The sequence below is a fragment of the Polypterus senegalus genome, chromosome 16, assembly GCF_016835505.1.
Source record: "Polypterus senegalus isolate Bchr_013 chromosome 16, ASM1683550v1, whole genome shotgun sequence".
In the NCBI taxonomy this organism is placed as follows: Eukaryota; Metazoa; Chordata; class Cladistia; order Polypteriformes; family Polypteridae; genus Polypterus; species Polypterus senegalus.
The window spans coordinates 4,455,464-4,473,845 of NC_053169.1; the positions used below are offsets into that span (position 1 = coordinate 4,455,464).

An 18,382-nucleotide genomic window follows, 5' to 3' on the forward strand; every position below is an offset into this window, starting at 1 on the left:
TGAAATAAATGGGTGTTGTAGTTTTTAGTAGGATATATTACAGCAATTTTCTAAAACACTCCATCGATTCGTACTGTGGTACATTCAAATAACTGAGGACCATACAAAAGCTGAGCAAACATGAAGAAGCACTCAGACGTCGTTCCTTCGCAGATCACTGCATCTTCTGCTTTGCTCTATTTGATCCCTTTGAATTGTTCCGGCCAGTTTGCAGAGAAACATCGAGCGTTTCCTGTCATCGTAGTTGTCAGAAACGATTGCATGTTAGTTTGAGTGTCTGGTTCGTCTATGGCCGACAAATCTTTGGTTGGTTCTGTCACGGCGTACCCAGGGTCCCAGCCAGGGTCTCCTCAGATGAAGACAAGATTGAAATATTTGCTCAGCCGCACACTGTGGTGTATGTTGCGTGTCTCCTTTGTGTCCGGGTGTTCCTCTTCATCAAAATGAGGCTTTTTGAAACACCTTCATATTCCCATTTGGTTTGCCATGTCAGAAATAACAACAACAACATTTATTTCTATAGCACATTGTCATACAAAAAGAAGCTCAAAGTGCTTTACATAATGAAGAATAGAAAAATAAAAGACAAAATAAGAAATTAAAATAAGACAACATTGGTTAACATAGAAAAGGAGTAAAGACTGATGGCCAGGGTGGACAGAAAAAAACAGAAAAAAAAACTCCAGACAGCTGGAGAAAAAAAATAAAATCTGCAGGGGTTCCACGGGACCACCCAGTCCCCTCTGGGCATTCTACCCAACATAAATGAAACAGTCCTCTTTGGATTTAGGGTTCTCACTAAGTCACTTGATGTTGATGGTCATACAGACTTCTGGCTTTTAATCCATCCATCATTGTTGGAAATAATCCCTCAGAATAAGAAACCATCTCTTGGTGTTCGTCAAAAATACTCAATGAAGCAACAAAAGGTTCTGCTAACTGTTGTGGCGGATGGCTGGGCCCCCTGTTATGGAAGGACCAGGGGAGAGGGCACATTCGGGGCAATACCTCCCCCGGAACATGAGAAGGCAACCCACCCTGTCACACAGCAGGGCCACAGGTTTGGAACTTAGAAGCTCAACCCTGCTGGGGCCCATGGCCACCACTAGGGGGCGCCTGGACATTTTCAGAGCCCTGAGTTGCAACACTTCCACCACAACCGGAAGATGATCTGGGAGCACCTGGTGCCCTATAAACGGGGCTGCCTCACTCCATTCGAGGAGCCAGAGTTGGGAGGAGGTGGACAAAGCTTGCTGGGAAGAGGAGTGGAGGCGGCAGAGAAAAGAGAAGAAAGATGGACTGTGCTTTGTTGTACTGTGCCGTGTAGTGGGGAGCAAGAAGAAGTCCTCCACCACTGGAATAAAACGTGTGTGCTGGACAGTATTGGTGTCTGCCTGTCTGTGTTGGTTAGGGTGGCTGGTATGCCCCCTGATGGTGCACAGTGGCATCCCAGATGGGACTCCTGGATGTCTGCTGGCAACTGGCCCCAAACTTCTTCCATAATCAGGGCATCCCGGCCGGTTAAGGCCCCGACCATCCGCCACACTGTCTAATGACTACAACCAATAAAGTTACACATAAACCATAGCCCCACCCCATTTATTTATTTATTGACAATTCAGTAAACCAATGGGATTTGACATACCACTTTGAAACCAAAGGAAAGATGAAATAACAAGCACCCAATTAATTACAAAATTTAATGGAAATTTTCATATGCAATGAACTGATTGGCAGGGCCTATGGCCAATCAGGGTAGCCCGGGCCAAGCCGGCCCCACCTGTCCCTATGCCACCGGTGTGCAGATTTGATCTCAAAGTTACAGCCGTGTGTAAAATGTCGGTGTGGCGAAACATTCAGGAGTGTCTGGCGACTAAGATATGAGCAGTTCTCAGTCACCAAAGAGTCGGCGATCACATTTTTCTGTTTGAAACATTTTTGGAACCAAGAGCCATATTCAAAGATAACAGCGATAAGTCAATTCCATGCGTTAGTAAACTCCATTAAATGCCTGCTTTTTAACGGCACTTTACACTGTCGTGGGGTTAAAAACGGACCCCAAATAGGCTTGGGGCGGCTCAGCAGCTTTAATGGATGTGAGATTCCGGTTCAGCTGATGTGAAAATGGCATCCGTGTACGTGTGTTTGTGGTGTGGGCTCTGAGACTGACTGGTCTTCACCTTTATGAAACAAAACATTTTTGAAAGTCTACTTGGATAATTAGCAATTTAAAAATGACCATTAATGTAAAATGACCGATAAGAGCATATAATCATAGTACAGGGTGGTCACTGAGCCGACTGCATTACCTGGTACTCGCATTTACAGAAGATCGTGAAAGTGATCTCCTTGGGCGTCACTACAGCTCTGTGCCCGTTTCAGACACGACGGGAGTCGCCTCAGTGGAGACGGCCCACTTTATCGTGGGCCATCCTGTAAAACCCTATGAAAGGAGAAAACACGCAAATAAGTTTCTCATCTTGCTATTAATTTTAGTTAAAACACAACAAATCATTCAAATTTTACAAATAAGTGGGAACCTGGAGAAGAACTGAATGGGAATAAGACCCCAAGACCTACTGGTGACGTGTCCACGTGTTGCTCCAGCCTTGTGTCCTGCAGCATCCATGAGGCTCCTGCTCTCCCAGGAACCCTGCTCAGGATAAACAGGGCTTGGAAAATTGATGGGTGAATCGATGGATAGATGTAACAGTTCCCAGAAGGGAGGCCATGAGACTTGAGATGGCCAGGATGAGAAACGTCAGCAGAAATCGGCCTTCCTTGGCAGCTTCCTGGACGTTAAGATCTGCCCATCTACTGGACTCTTGTCTTCCTTAGGCACCTCCCTGTAAAAGGCACTGTATAAATGTATAAATGGCTTCCTCACACCATTCTGCTTTGTAAAATACGCAGTTGTGATGCTGCTCGCCGTGAGAAGCTCAATAGAAAATGAAGAAGCGTTGCTGTTATTTGATGAATTCCCTGAGCAGGTCCTCAAGTTGAGTGACAGATTACAGACAGGCACTTTGCTGATTTCCCATAACTGCCATCCAGACGAGCAGTAACATCATTTGCAGGATAAATGACAAAGTCACAGAAGATTCAGGAAATGTCACAGCGGGCAGAGATAATTGTGTTTAGCTGTGCAGTTCTCAGTCACCTGCCGCTCAGCGAGCTGAGAAATAAAGAGGCCGGCGTCCGTGAAGATCATCCCAGAGCACACAGTCACTTACAGCCGGGGTTTGGAGCACACGTCACCTCTGTGTGACATTTGTGTAAGGAACCAATTAAAGTATTGTGTCCGTTTTATTAACAAGTAACCTAAAATTGAATAACTGAAGCCCCACAAAGCCCCCCTTTGAAACTCTTCAGTCATATCTACACCGATTAGCTCGAACATGAGGAGCACGGACAGATCAAGTGAACTCCATTCATTATGTTGTCACAGTGGCACCTATCAAGGAGTGGCACTCATTAAGCAGTGAGGGAACAGTCAGGTCTTGAAGGTAATGTGCTGGAAGCAGGAAAACTTGGGCGAGCGTAAGGACGGCAGTGACTTTGACAAGGGGCCACGTTGTGTTGGCCAGACGACTGGGTCAGAGCATCTCTAAAATGGCAGGTCTTCTTCCTGGTAGTCGGTGGTTAAGACCAACCCAAAGTGGTCCAAGGAGTGACAACCAGTCAATCGGTGACGTGGTCATGGGCACCCAAGGTGATGAGGCACGTGGCCGTCTGGTCCGATCCCACAGAAGAGCTACTGGAGCACAAATTGCTGAAAAAGTGAATGCTGGCCATGAGAGGAAGGCGTCAGAACACACAGAGCATCACACGGCCACAGAGCGCTGACCCTTGTCCACTGCCGAAGCCCCAACACTGGGCACGTGAGCCTCAGATCTGAACCATGGACCAGCTGTAGCAGACGGCCTGGTCTGAAGAATCAGGTTTTTCTTAAATTAATGTAGACGGCTGGGTGTGTGTGTGCGTGTGTGTCATTTACCCGGGGAGGAGATGGCAGCAGGAGGCACTATGGGAAGAAGGCAAGCCAACGGAGGCAGTAGAGGTCTCTGGGTAATGTCCTGCTGGGTCCTGACGTTCATGTGGGTGTTAACCGTGACACGTACCACCTACTTAAAGAGAGCTGCTGATCACAGACACCCCTTTTTGGCAACGGCGTTCCCTGTTAGCAGAATAATGCAAAAAGTGTTCAGGACTGGTCTGAGGGACATGACGAAGAGTTCAGGGGTGTGGACTTGACCTCCGGATTCCCCAAATCTCAACCTAAACGAACATCTGTGGGATGTGCAGAAAAAAACAAATCCGATCCATGAAGGCCCCACATTGCAGCTAATAGGAGTTGAAGGATCATCTTGGTGCACAGGAGCCCTTCGGTGGTCTTTCAGAGTCTGTGCCTCAACAGGTCAGCATGAGGGGGGCCTACAGAGTAATAGGCAGATGGCTGGTTGGTGTAAACACACACACACACACACACACACACACACACATTCATTACGTGTTTAACTAATATTAAATTAGCCTCGCAGTGTCTCACTCCAGGAGTCTTGTTATCATTCAGTGTCATTCACCGGCAAACTGTTCAGCCATGAATGACACTTTAATGATGGGGGGCTTTTAAAACACTGAACCCTGATTAGGGTCTCTCTCTCTGTCTGTTTCTTCCCATTAAGTCATTGCCGACTCCACGGCTTTAATACTTTAATGACAGAAACCTTGAGTTTCCGCAGTGAAGCTCAGACGTCACCTCTGGACTTTCTGTGGCAACAACAACAACATTTAGTTCTGTGGCACATTTTCATACAAATGGCGCAGCTTTAAAGATGAAGAAAGAAAAGTTTATATGAAGCAGAATAAGATTAGGAAGTAAGTAACAAAGAATAAAGTAAAGTCAGAAGATGGCTGGGAGGACAGAAAAGACAAAAAAAACCAAATCTGCAGGGGCTCCAAGGCCAAGAGACCCCCACTAAGCATTCTACCTCATATAAATGATCTCAAGCAGTCCTCATGGTTTTCAGGCTTCATGCTGAAGAATTGGATGACGATGATGACGGTCATGTAATAAGTCATTAGAACAATATTAAAAAATTATTATTATCCATCCATCCATTTTCCAACCCGTTGAATCCGAACACAGGGTCACGGGGGTATGCTGGAGCCAATCCCAGCCATCACAGGGCGCAAGGCAGGAACCAATCCCGGGCAGGGCGCCAACCCACCGCAGGACACACACACCCACACTCACACACCAAGCACACACTACGGACAATTTAGAATCGCCAATCCACCTAACCTGCATGTCTTTGGACTGTGGGAGGAAACTCACGCAGACACGGGGAGAACATGCAAACTCCACGCAGAGAGGACCCGGGAAGCAAACCCGGTTATTATTATATTATATATATTATATCAAATATATTATTAAAATTAGAACAATCTAGACGAGAGCAGGCCATTCAGCACAACAAAGCTCGCCAGTCCTCTCCACTTGTCCGTCCATGTAGACCTCTGGCCTTTCGATCCATCAACGTAGGGACTGCATGGTGCCCTGATCAGGTGGTGGGGGTGCAGGTCACCACCATAGAAAACCAGAAGAAGAACAGCAGAGAAAGTAGAGGTTAGTATGGAGCGTGAAGATGTCATAAAAACGATAATTGAATGCATATACAGAATATCAGAGTTACACTAAAATGACGCTGTGTGAGCGCCATGTCCAAATAATGGCATCTTTAGCAGTTTCTTAAAGTGCTCCACCGTATCATCCTGGCAAATGTCTATCAGTAAACTCTTATTTCAGGTTTTAGGTACCTAACAGCAGAAGGCCACCTCGCCACTTCTTTTAAGTTTTAGTTTAGTGACACTAGTGACAGCACATGGCCTTCTCCTAACTTCACTTTAACTTCATCCTGATACTCTGTATGTTCAGTTCATCATAATAACTATTCATGGTGGCTCTAAAATCCGTACTGACCTCAACTCTCTCTTCTGTTTCTTTTTCCTGCGCCACCACCACCTACTCAAAGCATCCTGATGCTCCAGCAATGATGGATGGATTAAAAGGCAGAGGTCTACGTGACCATCATCATCATCAAGTCCTTACATGAGAACCCTAAATTTAAAGACGACTGTTTCATTTATGTTAGGTAGACTGGCCAGAGGGGACTGGGTGGTCTCTTGGTCTGGAATCCCTGCAGATTTTATTTTTTTCTCCAGCCGTCTGGAGTTTTTTTTTGTTTTTTCTGTCCAACCTGGCCATTGGACCACCTTACTCTTATTCTATGTTAATTAATGTTGACTTATTTCATTTTTCTTATTGTGTCTTTTATTTTTCTATTCTTCATTATGTAAAGCACTTTGAGCTACTGCTTGTATGAAAATGTGCTCTAGAAATAAATGTTGTTGTTGTCACGACAGGTGACTTCCAGGATCTGCACCTGAGCCTCAGGGCATCACTGTTACGATTGGGGACTCTTATCTTTATTTCTTAGGTGCGTCAGAGCCAATCTTGGACATTAAATGTCCGCATACAGTGACTGTGTGTGTTTAATGGCAGTGTTTCCCATAAGCACACACATACGAGAACATCCTCAGCCATTTCCATTAATGCTAGAATGTTAACTTAGCCGGTGGTGAGCAGAGCCTCCATGCCTGACCGTTAGATGAGCTCACAAATAAAACAACGGCGTACGGCTTTCTGACCATTTTATGAACGCCATAAAAGACAAGAAAAAGCTTTGCTGATCCGCCCCGCATATCGTCAGGAGTTTTGCTCTCTCAAGAGACGGAACTGACTGGGGCGGGCAAGTGACTGCTTTTATAGGCTGTGGAAAGGAAGAGGAGGGTCCAACAGGGCACAGGTGGAAGTGAGGTCAGCAGGTGGGCGTGGTCTGGAGGGGGAAGTGCAAATTGCTTCGGCTGTAGTCAGCCATCTCTTCTGCGGCTCTGCAGAGGAGAGGAGACATCAGTGCACTTCGTCAGGCCCCTTGTCCGCCATTTTACCCTCAGTTAAGCCCCTAGACTGCCTCCCATGCGCATGTACAAGTGTTTCATTATTTGCATACGCGTCACACTGTTGCCCAAATCGTTCTATGAAGTAAGCTAAAGCTGTCAAATTTGAGATACTTTGTACAAGTGCCTCATTTGGACCTCCTCAGAATCCTTTTGGTTTCATCCTCTGCATCATTTGCCGTTCTTGTGCTTCACCACCAGCTGCGTGTTTTGGATCTGCTTGTTGGGGTTTGACCCTCTTTAAATAAATCCAACCATCCGCTTTCTAATTCTGCTAATCTAAGGCAGGGGTGCAGGCAGCTGGAGCCTCTCCCAGCAATCGCCAGGGTCAAAGCAGGAGCAGCACACCTACAGACCGCGTCTGCTTCATCAGTGGCTCACCGCTTTAAAGAAACCAGCGTCCTCATCTTGATATGAAATTCATGTTTGGAAGTCATTGTTATACTGTCTTTTATTTTTTATATAAAAAGTTCAGAACATTTACTGACATTTTGTTTTAACGCAGGTGATGTTCACCGAAGAAGATGTCAAATTTTATTTAGCTGAGCTGGCCTTGGCTTTAGACCACCTTCATAGCCTGGGAATTATTTACAGGGATCTCAAGCCTGAAAAGTAAGTTTGTATTATTGTTATTATTATTGTTATTATTATTATTATTGTTGTTGTTATTATTATTATTATTATTATTATTATTATTATTATTATTATAGCAGTGCTGCAGGTTCATAAAACAAGTGGCTTGTCTTTCTGTGTTCATTCGTATCTGCCATTACAGTAAACTGTGTGGACCAGCAGGGGGCGCACTGCTGCCCAAACCCGACTCAGACAGATGTGGGACACAAGTGCAAACACACTCTTTATTTTTTTTTTCTTTCCCCCCGTTTCCCACATGTGCAGCACAAGTCAAAAGCACGCTTCCCTTCCTTCTTTTTCCTTCTCTCTCTTTTTCTTTCTCTTTCTTCAACTTCTCCTGGCAAGCCTCGTCTTCTGCCTCCCGACTCTGGCACACGGAGCAGTGGCCGCCAGCTCCTTTTTTAAGGCACCTTTAAGTGCTCCAAGTGCTCGTTGAGGAACAGTTGAGAGGAACGCAAATCGGCACACGTTTAGAAATGCAGACTCCTTGGCCTTTTTAACCACGAAGCGACAACGACGTCGACACTGCCCTTTGCAGACTCCGTCGAGACCGTAGGCCGGAATATTCTTTGAGGTTCATGTCTTCCTTACCTCTGCAGCGGTGATGCTGAAGTGACTCCTGGCACAAAATACTTCAATGCACTTCAGACGAGCAGCAAATGCAAAGGCTGATGTCACTCAAACCCCACCAGTGCCCTCATTTTGGAGAAGGCAGTCACAGATATTGCGCTTGTGCCTTGAAAATGAGCTTCCAGCACAGCAGCTAGAAGACGATAGGACAGTGCAGCTGCTGTGATGACAGACGTTGTGCCGATACGGAGAGGTGAGGGTCCATTTTAAGCTCCGGGTGCTGCGGGGTCTAATATTTCTTATAGTTTTGTTTGTTTAGTTTTCTTTGGTATTTCGTGTGTTGGTGAATGCTGGAGTGTCACCCAAAATGCTGTGGCAGGTCACCTTTGATATCGCTGTCACTGCCATAGACCTTCGCGATCAAACTGTGGTGAGGCACAGATCAGGGGTAAGAGGACAAAGCCATTGTAAAGCTTTGGGTGTTCCCAGTGGCCTCAAGAATTGAGAAATGGAGGAAGTTTGGAACCAACAAGACTGTCTTAGAGTTGGCTGTCCAGTGTCCAAGGGTCTGACTCAGGGAGATGGCCACAAACTCAATGGTCGCCCTAACAGACCTGCAGAAGGTCTCTGCAGAGACAGAAAGACTTGTTGGAAGGGCGGCAGCACTCAGCCTGTCAGGCATTTATGGCAGAGGGGCTAACATCTGCTTGGAGTCAAATGACATTTAAAAGACTCTGAGAGCCTGAGATCAACCTTCTCAGCAGGACTCCAATCAACAATGTGACACTTAAATGACATGCAAAGCATACAGCTAAGGCAATGCTGGAGTGGCTTTGAGACAAGTGTCATCGAGCTCGGACCCCATAGACGATGTGTGCAGAGACCTGAAGACGGCCGCTCAATGACACGTAACGTGCAATCTAACGGAGTTTGAGAGGATCTGCCAGGTGGAGTCGCATAAACTGCTCAAATCCAGGTGTGCTCAGCCTGTGCCCAGTGGGGGTCTGGGTGGCCTCGTGGCCTTGGAACCCCTGCAAATTGTTTTTTTTCTCCAGCCTTTTGGATTTTTTTTTCTGTCCTCCTGGCCATCGGACCTTACTTTATTCTTTGTTACTTAGTATGACCTAATCTTAGTTTTAGAGTTTTCTTTCTTCATCTTGTAAAGCACTGTGAACTGCATCACCTGTATGAAAATGTGCAATAGAAATAAATGGTGTTGTTGTCATCTAATCCTGCCTACTATGCCAAATTTTATCTATCTATCTATCTATCTATCTATCTATCTATCTATCTATCTATCTATCTATCTATCTATTATATAGTGCCTTTCACTCTATCTATCTATCTATCTATCTATCTATCTATCTTATAGTGCCTTTCACTCTATCTATCTATCTATCTATCTATCTATCTATCTATCTATCTTATAGTGCCTTTCACTCTATCTATCTATCTATCTATCTATCTATCTATCTATCTATCTATCTATCCTGTCTTCCCTGGCTTTTGGACCTTACTTTATTCTTTGTTAATTAGCATTGCCTAATTTTTATATTTTTTCTTTTTTCTTTCTCCATCTTGTAAATCACTTTGAGCTCCGTTATTTGTATGAAAACACCCTCTAGAAATAAATGCTGTTGTTGCTGTAGAGATTTATCCAAGAAGACTCAAGGTTAGAATAGCCACCTTTTACAAAGTACTGAATTAAGGGGTCTATGAAGGGGCATCCCGATCACATCCAAGTAATGGGGGGCTGTGAGTTTGACTGTGAAATTTCGCTCACGTTGAAGCCTGTATTTTCATTTTATGACGACTTTGTCCTGCCAGTCTCACAACTGCTACATGCAGGCTTCTGGCCTAGCAGGCCCCAAATATGGGGAGCTGATGTAATCACAAGAAATATCCCAAAATATGTCAAGGGAGTTGATTGAGAGGAAAGCTGATGTTTTACTTCAAGTACCAAAAATCCATAACATTTTCAGCACTTTTCCAGTAGCAGTATACTGGGCAACCCTAACATGGAAAAAATCTCATTTGTGACGAGCGTGTTCCTTTAATTAGGCCGAAACAATGAGTGTCACGTGAACACGGCTTAGTTTTACTCTCAGCACTTTGTAGTAATTTTCTTCTGATCTGACTGCCGTGTTCCTAAAACTCAACTTCTGTTTTAATTATAGCATCCTTTTGGATGAAGAAGGACACATCAAGATAACAGGTAACTGGGAATGTGTGAAGATACGTCCGGCACAGTGGTCAGTGGTGGTCCGGCACCAGGGTCGTGGGCTCAGCCTTCTCCTGCAGATCCCATGTGAATGAATGTGGCTGTGCAGATGTGCTCTGTGAGTGCATCCCATATGGCGCTGACTTGTGGTTGAAGCCCACCAGCCATTGAAAACACCCCAGAGCCTGTAATGTGGCTGGGAAGGAGTGCAGTGACTGGTTTGAATGGACTAACGGATGAGTGAATTCACAGAGAGAAAGTTATTTTACTCATTTTATAATTACGGGGCTAACATATCTGATGTAACCTGCTGGGCTGTCCATCTTTCAGACTTTGGCCTTAGCAAGGAGGCGATCGACCACGACAAGAGGGCGTACTCCTTCTGCGGGACAATCGAATACATGGCTCCTGAAGTCGTCAACCGGAGAGGGCACACGCAGAGCGCTGACTGGTGGTCCTTTGGTGTGCTGATGGTATGCTGACCTTTACCTACCTCTGCACGGTGCGTTCTCTGTTCACGCGAAGTGTGCGTTACAATTTAATCGAATAAACGAGAATTCCTAAATTAGCTAACTAGGACTGGATGAGTTTGTGCATTAAAAACACCAAATTGAAATTCAATTGAGATGCTGTGGGGGGGATTTGCACACAAGACACCCCTCAAACATCACACAGATGAGTCGATGTCCGAGACTGGCAGTCATCTGTAGCACACACCAAGTTGAGGGGGCAATGCCAGCATGAGGGCCAAGGGTGGACTTGCTGGTGCCATCATTTTTTATCGAATGTATGATTGCAAAGTCAAATGTCGATGGTCTTGTTGTCAGTTCCATCTCGTTTATCTGCAGACACTGAAGATCTTGATAGGTCCTCGTGTGCCCTTTGATCATTTTAAGCACTTCAGTCGTGTCCCCTCGTAATCTCCATTTGCTTGTTTGTGGCTGTCTGTTTGAAGTTTGCCCCTGACAAGTTGCAAATGTCTGCGGTTCTTTGTGTCCTAAGGGCACTCGTGCCCCCTTCATCAGTGAATCTACATTTACCCTACGGTGTTGTGGTTGTGTGTGGCACCTCCTGAGATGGAGTGGCACCCCCTACAGGATGGACCCCGGTCTGGCACGTCCGACTCCCAGGATGGGCTTCAGTTCTCCTAGGGTTGGATTAGCCAGGTTTGAAAATGGAGGAAGGGGTTCAGTAAGCAGCTGGATGGAGTTTTCTCGGCCTTTGCTTTTAGTGAATCCCCGACGCCTTTTGTTTAGCAAGTCTGAACGGGAGACAAGCAGACGGATTCATTTTCGATGGCTTATCCCTGTAAGTATCATTTTTTCATTTTTGCCTTGAGGCCATTGATTAATCAATCAGCAAAGCAGAGCAGTTGGCACAATTTAATTCCTGCCAGAAAAGACAAATGAGGCGCCCAGGGAGCCGAAAGGCGTCCAGAACGTGACGTGCAGCGCTGGCCTGTTATCAATAAGGTCAAGAAGGCATGCGTTTGCCCGTTAGTCATTGGCAATTCCCTGAAACTGAGCCTGACGACGTCAGTAATGGTGTGCCAAGACTGACACAGTTGTATGCACTTCACTGGACTCGCTTGTCGTTACAACAGCTAAGGCTGATTCTTTGAGCCCTGACTGTAATTCTTGACGTTGTTTCTTATGACCGTAGTGTTAGGGTTCAAGCAGGGCTCTCTCCCTGGTGTGGCTTTTCTGCTGTTATGTTTGGTCCTTTTTTTTATTGTTATGCATTTCAAAATAACAAGGTGGGTGTGATGCCCCTTAAAATGACCATAAAATCAGGGAGGTGACCTTATCAGCCTGCCTCAGGATACTCAACCAGCCTCACAACTGCTAGATGCAGGCTTCTGGCCTAGCAGGCCCCAAATATGGGGAGCTGACGTAATCACAAGAAATATATCAAAATATATTAAAAACCCCAGAAGAGGGAGGATGACCATAAACCCCTTTTGTTGTGCTCAAAAAGGGCAAAGAATAGTTTTAGATTAGGGTTTGTTCAGTAAAACAAGTAAATACACGGAAAAGTAGGAGAGAAGCAGCCAATCCCACAGTAAACACAATCCATTAACGTAAATCCTTAAAATGCAAGTGACAAAGCCAAAAGAAAAACAGCAAAACTCACAGAATGTTGACCAACGCAATGATCTGCTTATCTGAACTCACTCTGTTCTGGCCTTAAATGGCCAATGGGAGGGCTCAAGAGTGGTGATGTCAGGTTGGCTCCTCCCACAAAGCACAAGGAATGCAGGGACATTTAAATGAGCCAGGATGTGATAACAGACGCAACAGCAAATGCACAAAAACACATCTGCTCTCCATGTCCTTTCTGTGTTGAGCCAAAGGGGACGGGGCCACCTGACGCTGCTGGTTACATCTGATTGTTCAATTCCAGTAGAAGAAAGTAGGTGTAATTTACCCCCTAAGTAGATGGTTGAGAACACATGCATTAAAGGAATATGCCACCCAAATCTGAAGCCATTGGTTTGTTTTATGTCTGACTGAAGTGTTTAAAATCATCAAAGGAATGCGTGCAGGGGATCTTTGAAATGAGTTCATCAGGAACATGGAGGACACAGCTGGAGGTTTATGTGGATTTTGAAGGAATGGTTGGAAGTTTGTCTTCATGCAGAGTTAGGTGACCAGTTGGACTTTAGGGACCTTCAGAGCTTTACCTGATGTTGTTTGTGGTCGGGACTGGCGAGTGCGTTGGGCTGAATGTCGCATTCTCGTCCAGACTGTTCTGATGTTGAGATGTCAGACCTCGTCCCCCGTACAGGAAGTGCTGTCAATCCAGTCTGAAAAGCTGAAGTCCACGTGTGTGTGTTTTGTTATCACACTCCTCGTGTCACCTCGGAGTGGAGCGGCGCTGTAATCACAGCCTTTGTCGTTTACTTTCTGTTGTTCATTTTGGGTCCTCCTGGCATCAGGAATTCTGGGATCAATGAAAAGATACAATTTTCTTTTCTCTCAGCCATCACTACAAACATTGAGGGGTGAGTAGCAGATGATTATTTTTGGGTCAAGTCCCCCTTGTCTGCTTTGTCGACTCTAAAACTCCAATTTATTGATTGTGACGTAAATGGTCTGATTTGCCTTTTTGTTGGCTCATAATCCCTGACCTTTGGCTTTAATTTCTCTTTTTTTTAATTTGTGTTTCTTTTCTTTTTCCACAAGTTTGAGATGCTGACCGGCTCGCTTCCTTTTCAAGGCAAAGACAGAAAAGAAACAATGGCGCTAATTCTGAAGTAAGTAAGAAAGTGTGTGTTGGTGATGTGCTGCCATGTTGGGTGGGCGGTGGGCGAGTGCTCAAGTGGTCTCTGCTGTAGTTAAACATCACCACTCGATGGTCCGTCTCTGAATGTCACGATTCGATCCCGAGCACCAAAATAGTCCCAAGAATGGCCACTAGAGGGAGCAGTTACAAGGGCAAACAAAGGATTTTTATATATTAAAATATTTAACCTTCACGAGATAAACGCTCTGTAATTCTGTGAAGCGCCGAAGACCACAAAAGGCTCAAGAGCGGCGTTTGGGGGTGGCAAGTGGGGCGACCACCCCGGGCCCCCTGCCTAAAGGGCCCCACTGTTGAGGTCCGCGTGTCTTGTTCGAGTGGATTTGTCGAGTTATCTTCTCCAGTATATATTTATTTGAGGTACTTCTAAGAGGATCCCTTACGGCACATCGCGACTCCGAGTAGACTTTTCTAGAAGAGGCCCTGCTAATTTCCTCATGACACCACACTGCATTTCGCATTGTCGTTTTATTGTCATGAATTATGAATGGAACTTTTTGAATTGATTAAATTGTTATATTTTGATAAAGTCCGCGTGTTATCTTGCAAACAATTACTTGAATACTGTAATGAGAAATGCGGTGTAAGTTAGCATTACAGTATTGTTCTTAAATTCACACGCAGGTTTGTACAGTTCACACATAGCGGTAACAGCGTTTGACGTAACCGGTCCCATGTGGGGTTTGCCAGCCCAAGGCCCCCCCACACACCCCTACGGCCGCCTCTGAATGGCAAATCCCAGGAATACTCAAAAATACAAAGCAACATGTCAAAAATGGAGCAACCACAAGCACATTCAAATTGACAAAAGGGCTCCCCACTCCTAAAAGCGAATTGGAAATGAACCGCCAGCACCTTTGGGAGACCCTCCGGATATAAAGGGGGGCGGGCAGTCACACCCACAAAACACATGGAACTTAACACAAGTAAAGCAAATACAACAGGTAATTAACAAATGTGACATTAAGGTGAGTAAGTGGCTCAACAAAGAACAAAAAGGGCATCAAACAAGACTTTGAACCCCGGGGTGAAATGTGACAATGACATCACGCCAGACAGAAGCCACTTGAGTTGGGCCGTCGCTCATGACACTTTCGTGCACATCTGCCCAGTTCTGCAGATGAGCTCCTGTGTCGCTAGACTGGCTGAACCTCCAGCACATTCCCAAGGTTTCTTTCTCCAAAGTTATTTTGTTTATTATGCTGTGTGAAAAGATTGGGCAGACGCAGGAAGAGGTTTGGGGGCAGCCAGCCGCCCACACACTTGAATTAGGCTGCCAAAATTGAAAACAGGTCTCAACAGGCTTCAGTCCAACAATAGAACAACCGTAACAGGTAAAGATGGCGGTTAGAAAGCTGGGCAGGGGAAGTGATGTCATCGGGGCAGTAACAGGAAGTGACATCGTCGGGCCCGGAGCTGGAAATGACGTCCTCCAGTCCTGGTCTGGCATGGAATTAACCCTTTGTGAGCCCTTCAGCTGCCTCCCATGCACACGTGCGTGAGAGCCGTTAATCCTGCTGTTGGTTTGCTCTTTCAATTTTTTTATTTAACATTGCTTAGTTTATTCGTTTTCATTCAAATTTGCATGATATTCATAAGTACAGGTTTTGCGGCCTGTCCCCTTTACGTAGAGCCTAATGGGGCGGGGCCACCTGGTGACACAGCTGCAGTTCTCCCTGCCCTGATGACGGTCCCCACTTTGGGTCACCAGTGGCTGTGCTGTTTTGTCAGGTGTGTCTCACGCTGTGCCACTCTGGCCTGGAAGTTCTTTGAATTCTACGGAGAGGCCTTTTGACTTCAATCCGTAGTTCAGCAGGGCGCAAAAATGTCCGCTTAAATGTGAGCCATTTCGTGGTGTGTTTCAGAAATCATTGAGAGTTGTAATAATTTAGGGCTGGAAAAATATCAGCAAGACTGTAATGCTAATTATGAAGCGAGCCTTCAGCCCCGCTGATGAAAGCGTTGAAAAAATAACACGTTGGCAACTTCACTACAGCAATTACAGGCTTTGCAGAGGAGCGCCGCAGGAGGGCCAATAAAATGTAACAGTGAAACACTAAAAGAGCCAACGTGCTGCCGTAATTCATTATTATCAGCCTGTGTCCCTCTAAACGGGCAGAACGTTCACAGCAAAGGAGGAGGCCTGAGCAGCGATGTCACCTGTCCCCAAGCACTAGGTGTGTCGCTCAGCAGTCACTCAGCCAGTGTGCCGAGGGTCAGATCCTGCCACCTCTCACTGTCTGTGTGGAGTCTTCGTGTTCGCCCCATGCAGTTGGTCTTCACATTAAGACACGCCGGAAAATCACGGAAATTCATTTTTGTCCTCATCAAAGACAAAGCGAAAAGAGGACTTTTGGATTCTCTTTCCCAGATTTGTTGGAATATCCCTGTGACGATGCGGGTTCGGCTCCATACCCCCATCGCTGTTTGGGAGCCCTTGAACCCAACACTGTCGATAGATATAACCGAGTTGAGCTAGACAGCGGAGGCAACAACTGAGCAAGGGGATGCTTCAAAAAGTGCAAAGTGCTTTTATTAAGAAAAGACAATCAAAAACCAAGTGTTCAGTAAATAGTGCAGTGATTCCAAAAAGTCATTGAATAAATAATCCATTAACACAAACGTGGAGATTAAAAAAGCCAATAAATAGAACAATCCTTTAAAAACTAGAGGTTAAAACGTTCATGTCGGAAGCAATCTTTACAACAAGCTCGGTGCTTCTTTTAACTGGTGACTCCCCTGCTTCTCCCTGTCCAGGCTTCGCCACTCTCTCTGCAGCTGCCCGTTTCCATTCACACACACCAGACTGGAGACCTCCTGATCCCTGGCTTCGGTCTGGCACTCATCCCAGCCTCAAGACTTGGTTCAATCCAACGGCCAGGACGCTCACATTGGACATTCCCCGACCAAGCCTCCCACTGCCTTTCCGGCCTTCCGCGGCCAGTCGCCTTTCCCTGGTCACTCCTGCTACCTGATCGCTCAGTGGGAGCAACAACAACTCCAACCCCTGAGTGCAGGCCTAACACCCAGGCCCTCGCAGCTGCCCGCGAGCACTCGTTCGCTCGCCCACCCACCCACACGCTCTTCGCGGCTCTCCCTCTTGCACCGACATGCTTCCCTATAACCTCCGTCTCCTTTCTCTCGTTCTTTTTTCCTGATCTTTCCTACCGACTCGCGCTTCTTATATATTGCGAGGGGCCATGGCAGATGCAGCACATTAGCCACGGGAACAATCACGGATGTGGGCAGTCCCTCACCTGGGCACTCGGTGAGAAACGCCCACACCGCAGATCGCCGCGTGGCTTGCTGTGCCCCAACGCCCCCTCACTAATGATTATTTATTTAAAAAATGGCCGTTGCTGAGCGAGCTCTGGACCCATAACACCACAATCCCATCCCAACTTTCAACAACTACCTGAGGGAAGCTGTCTGATCCGCCACAGTGGTTGGCCCTGAGGTGTGACATCACGGTGGTTCTGATTTTCGCAGTGTAATTATATTAAACTAATAATTAGAACACGGCTTACCACTGTGTCTATACTATATTCTTGTCTAGTTGATGCTTATGTGAACAATTATTGCTGTTTCTTTATATATGAATAAATCTATGCAAAATGATTCTGAGTTTTTCTCTATGCGTCATTTTAATTTTCTATTTAAATATATTCAGATATGTTGGAGGGCAGCAAATTGAAGCCCCGCCCCGCCCCGCCCCGAGCGTCACAAACTCGAGGTACGCCACTGATTAGAAAAGCATTAGAAGCACATGAGAAAAGTAAATACCATATTTAACTAAGCATTAAGATGTCAGAGTTCAGATTAAAAAGACTTATTCCTACATATTTGTATTATTCTGTATGAGCTAAGAAACCACCAATAGTTCATTAAGCCAAAGGTTAGACGTGCAGGAGAGCTGGAGAAGGATGGAGGGAGGGAATGTGAACTCTTTGGCTGTTATAAAGGTAGTAAGCGTCGAGCTAGTGGGGAGTACAGGTAGGCCTTGTCAAACAGAAATGATGGACACAGAGGGGGTTTGCCATCCCCTCAGCTAAGGGGCAAAATTAGAGCAGTGAAATGACAGGAGTCACTTGAGGATGAATAATGTCTTGTGTGATAAGAATTGTAATAAATGGCTGCTCACTCATTCCCATCTGTATGTGTGCCGTACAATAAGTCTTGATTCTGCTGCCCGTCCTGAGACTCCGAGTGCCTTCACTGGGGCTGCGGGTGTCCATGTCAGCCTGATTCAACACAGTCGCCATGGGTTCAGACGAAGGGAGGTCGTGTTTCACTAACATGTTGCAATTCCACGAGAGTGGAGTAGATGATATTATTTATCTCGACTTTTAGAAGAATTTGATAAAGCGCCACATGAGAGGTTGGGCACCGAACTACAAGACGTGGGAGTTGAGGGTGACGTGTATAGATGGTGTGAAGATCTTTATCGGAATTGGACAAAGTTAAGAGTGGCGTCCAGCAGGCGGGCTGATTCCAGGTCTGAAGGGAATGAGTCGTGAGGAAGGATCAAAAGAGCTGAGCCTTTACAGGAGATGAAGAGGAGACCTGAGTGAAGTGTTTACAATGATGAGGGGTGTTAGTCCAGTGGATCGAGACGGTGACTTTAAAATGAGATCA

The 18,382-nt window shown here is 45.8% G+C and overlaps 1 protein-coding gene across 4 annotated transcripts in view; it reads left to right on the plus strand.

The window, feature by feature from the left end:
- rps6ka2 (ribosomal protein S6 kinase, polypeptide 2) overlaps positions 1–18,382 on the plus strand; it is a 122,681-nt gene that overhangs the window by 59,485 nt on the left and 44,814 nt on the right. For all 4 annotated transcript variants that reach the window (XM_039738291.1, XM_039738289.1, XM_039738290.1 and 1 more), the window contains exons 6-9: positions 7,526–7,632; positions 10,401–10,438; positions 10,775–10,917; positions 13,630–13,700. In XM_039738291.1, coding sequence (XP_039594225.1) covers positions 7,526–7,632; positions 10,401–10,438; positions 10,775–10,917; positions 13,630–13,700 — 359 coding nt within the window. The remainder of the gene's footprint in view (positions 1–7,525; positions 7,633–10,400; positions 10,439–10,774; positions 10,918–13,629; positions 13,701–18,382) is intronic.